Source organism: Trichechus manatus, unplaced genomic scaffold, assembly GCF_000243295.1.
Source record: "Trichechus manatus latirostris isolate Lorelei unplaced genomic scaffold, TriManLat1.0 scaffold00010, whole genome shotgun sequence".
In the NCBI taxonomy this organism is placed as follows: domain Eukaryota; kingdom Metazoa; phylum Chordata; class Mammalia; order Sirenia; family Trichechidae; genus Trichechus; species Trichechus manatus.
Window position 1 is genome coordinate 26,418,877 of NW_004443946.1, and position 3,863 is coordinate 26,422,739.

General features: G+C 48.0%; 1 protein-coding gene across 3 annotated transcripts in view; it reads left to right on the forward strand.

Moving 5' to 3' along the window:
• LOC101349087 (acyl-coenzyme A thioesterase 1) overlaps positions 1 to 3,863 on the forward strand; it is a 45,808-nt gene that overhangs the window by 31,220 nt on the left and 10,725 nt on the right. The window contains exon 1 of one of the 3 annotated variants that reach the window (XM_004371022.2): positions 1,098 to 1,554. The exons of the other annotated variants lie outside the window; for them this stretch is intronic. Coding sequence (XP_004371079.1) covers positions 1,098 to 1,554 — 457 coding nt within the window. Of the gene's footprint in view, positions 1 to 1,097; positions 1,555 to 3,863 lie in introns of those variants that run through there. 3 annotated transcript variants of the gene reach the window in all.

The window sequence follows — 3,863 nt, forward strand, 5'->3', positions numbered from 1 at the left end:
AGCCCAAGGGACAGAAAGGGCCACATAAACCAGAGACTTCATCAGCCTGAGACCAGAAGAACTAGATGGTGCCCGGCTACCACCAATGACTGCCCTGACAGGGAGCACAACAGAGAGTTCCTGATGGAGCAGGAGAAAAGTGGGGTGCAGAACTCAAATTCTGGTAAGAAGACCAGACTTAATGGTCTGAGACTGGAGGAACCCCGGAAAGCATGGCCCCAGATTCTCTATCAGTCCAGAACTAAAACAATTTCCGAGGCCAACTCTTCAGACAAAGATTGGACTGTGGGACATAAGGTGATACTCGTGAAGAGTGTGCTTCTTAGCTCAAGTAGATACATGAGACTAAACAGGCAGCTTCTGTCTGCAGGTGAGATGAGAAGGCAGAGAGGGTCAGGAGCTGGTTGAATGGACATGGGAAACTGGGTGGAAAGGAGGAGTGTGCTGCCACAGTATAGGGAGAGCAATTAGGGTCACATAACAATGTGTGTATAAATTTTTGTATAAGAGACTAACTTGAAATGTAAACTTTCATTTAAACTACAACAATAAACAAGAAAAAAAGTTTTTAATCAAAAACAAAGAAAGAAAGAAAGAATCAGGGCCAGACTGGAGCCCAGCGAGGTCTTACTCCACAAACACCGGTCTGCTCTCTAGGTACCATTAGCTCTAGGAATTAGGGCTTGGTGAGTGAGGGACCGATTGGTAAGGAAGGGATTAAGGCCATATTTCGCCACTGATCACCTTAATTACAACGACCTGGATTTAAAAATCCAGATTCCTGGTGCAGCCAGTGTCTCTTCCAATCTCTTAGCTCTCGGCTGACTTTGTACCTCTATTTCGACACTCACCACATTGGACGGCAAGATTAATAATTAACTCCTATTTTAGCTGATACTTTCTCCTCCGTTGAGGTCATTGGTGGATTTGCACAAACTCTCCAGGCGGCCTCACACATAGGCTTAGAGCGTGTCCTCATGCTCAACCAATGGGCAGTGCGAAGGATCCCACCTGCGACTGCTTCCCAGAGAGAAGGAAAGTCGCCAGTACTGGCCCGTGACTCCGTCAAGCCACCGCACTTTTCGTCCTAGACCAGGATGGCGGCGAGTGTGATCCTGGAGCCCGCGCGTGGCTGCTGCTGGGACGAGCCGGTGCACATCGTGGTGCGCGGGCTGGCCCCGGGGCAGGAGGTCACGCTGAGCGCGTCCCTGCGCGACGAGAAGGGCTCGCTCTTTCGGGCCCACGCGCGCTACTGCGCAGATGGTGACGGCGAGCTGGACCTGGCGCGCGCGCCCGCAATGGGCGGCAGCTTCTCGGGCCTCGAGCCCATGGGACTCATCTGGGCCCTGAAGCCCGAGAAGCCCTTGCTGCGGCTGCTGAAGCAGGACGTGCAGACGCCTTTCGCAGTGGAGCTGGAGGTGCACGAAGGCCACGAGCCCGAGCCGCAGCGGGTCCTGGGCCGGACGGTGCATAAGCGCTACTTCCTGCCTCCCGGGGTGCGAAGGGAGCCGGTGCGGGCGGGACGGGTGCGCGCCACGCTCTTCCTGCCGCCAGGTGAGCGACCAGCTTCCCTAATTATCTTCCTGTGAGGATTGCCTGGGTCGGAGAGGCGGTGCTCCCAGTCCCCCAACCAAATTTCCCAGGGGCTGTTAGAGATCAGCCATCACTGAGGGTCATCGCAGACTTTTCCAATCATGGCTCTGTTAATGTTTAGTGAGGCTCTGGTGGCGGTTAAGAGCTCAGCTGCTAACCAAAAGACTGGCCGTTCAAATCCACCAGCCGCTCACTGGAAACCCTATGGGGAAGGTCTACTCTTGTCCTATAGGGTCGCTATGAGTCGTAATCGACTTGACGGCAGCCGGTTTGAGTTTGGTTGATTTCTAAATCCAAGCATCAGCAACACTGACATTACTTTAAGTTGGTTAGAAATGCAGACTATGGGGCCTGCCTTGGAGTGGCTTCCAACTGAAAGTGAGCCTATAGGACAGAGTAGAACTGCTCCAAAGGGTTTCCAAGGCTGCAGTATTTACAGAAGCAGACTGCCACATCTTTATCCCGGGAGCGGCTGGTGGGTTGGACCTTTAGGTTAGCAGCGAAGCGCTTAACCATCACTGCGTCACCAGGGCTCCCTGGGCCCTACCCTAGACCTGAATCAGAATCCGCATTTTGACAGAATCCCCCAGGTGATTTATGTGCACATTAAAGTTTGAGAGCCACTGCACTAGAGCATTGAGTCTCCAAATGTGCACCAACGACAGCAGCATCTCCATCATTATTTGTTAGAAATGCAACATTTCGCACCCCATGCTAGACCTACCCAATCTGAAACGTGGGGGTGGAGGCCAACAATCTGTATTTTAACCAGCTCTCCATGGTTGTTCTGCGGCATGCTGAGGTCTGAGAACCACTTGAAAAGTACAGTGTACTCTGAGAGAATTTTTCTCATATAGTTGGCCGATTGTGTCCATTTGAATTGTTTTTATTGCTGGCAGAAAGGAGCAGTTTAGTTAAGGGCCTGAAACCCAGTTTCTTTGTTATGCAGTATTTAAAGTTTCCTCTTGTCAGTTTTAAGTAACCTTAATACTGCTTGAGGAAGGCCCTCAACGAGATGGATTGACACAGTGGCTGCAACAATGGCCTCAAACATAGCAACGATTGTGAAGATGGTGCAGGACCGGGCAGTGTTTCCTTCTGTTGTACATAGGGTGGCTATGTGCCAGAACCAACTTGATGGCACCTAACAACAACAACAACAATACTGCTCTGGAAAGCAAGTAAAAAATTTGCAAAATTGAGAAAGTGGTGTTTGGGTAAACAACCATAAGATATTACAAGAGTTACAGATTTAAATAGTGACACGTAAAAATCAACAGAACAAAAGGGCATATAATAAAAAGCCTCTCTCCCATACAGAAACTCCACTTGACTTTCTCAGGGGCAGCTGAGTTTCTTCCCAGTTTTTATTTTTTCCCATAATCCCATATCGCACTTAACGAAAAACCAAATCCGTTGCCGGTCAATTCAACTCATAGCAACCCTATAGAACAGAGTGGAACTGCCCCATAGGGTTTCCAAGGAGCAGCTGGTGGATTCGAACTGCAGACCTTTTGGTTAGCAGCTGAGCTGTTGTTAACCACTGAGCCTCCAGGGGGCCCATATCCCACTGACAGCACTCTATATTTAACCTTCAGTGTTTTCTTGGGACTCTGGAAACTGATTCCTGACTTCACCACCATTGCCTGATCTTCCACTGTCCTTTTTTCTACACTCTCCTGATTGCTACTTGCAATCAGTTAGATTATTTTCATTCTTCCACTACTGGACAGACCCCTTCTCTGACTGGGGCACCCTTTCCTTTTATAATCAGTCATGTTTTGTTAACCAATGCCTTCAGTACTCGGTGAGCACCTGCAAGTCCTTGACTTTAGGTTCCCTTTTAAAAACTGCCAAACAACCTTTGATCTGGCAGTTTTACCTCTGGGAATCTCTCCTACACAAACAAGTACACAAGTCTGTTTTGCAGTAGTACTTGTAACATCGAAATATTGAAGACAACCTAAATATCCATCAGTTAGTGAAATTATGGTGTATCCATAACTTTCAAATAATCTGTAGCTGTTAAAAATGAGGTATACAGTACTACTAAAGGTATTTCAGAGCATAGAAAAGGAAGGAATACTCCCGAACTCATTCTATGAAACCAGCATAACCCTGATACCAAAACCAGGTAAAGACACCACAAAAAAAGAAAATTACAGACCTATATCCCTCATGAACATTGACGCAAAAATTCTCAGCAAAATTCTAGCCAATAGAATTCAGCAACATATCAAAAAAATAATTCACCATGATCAAGTGGGATT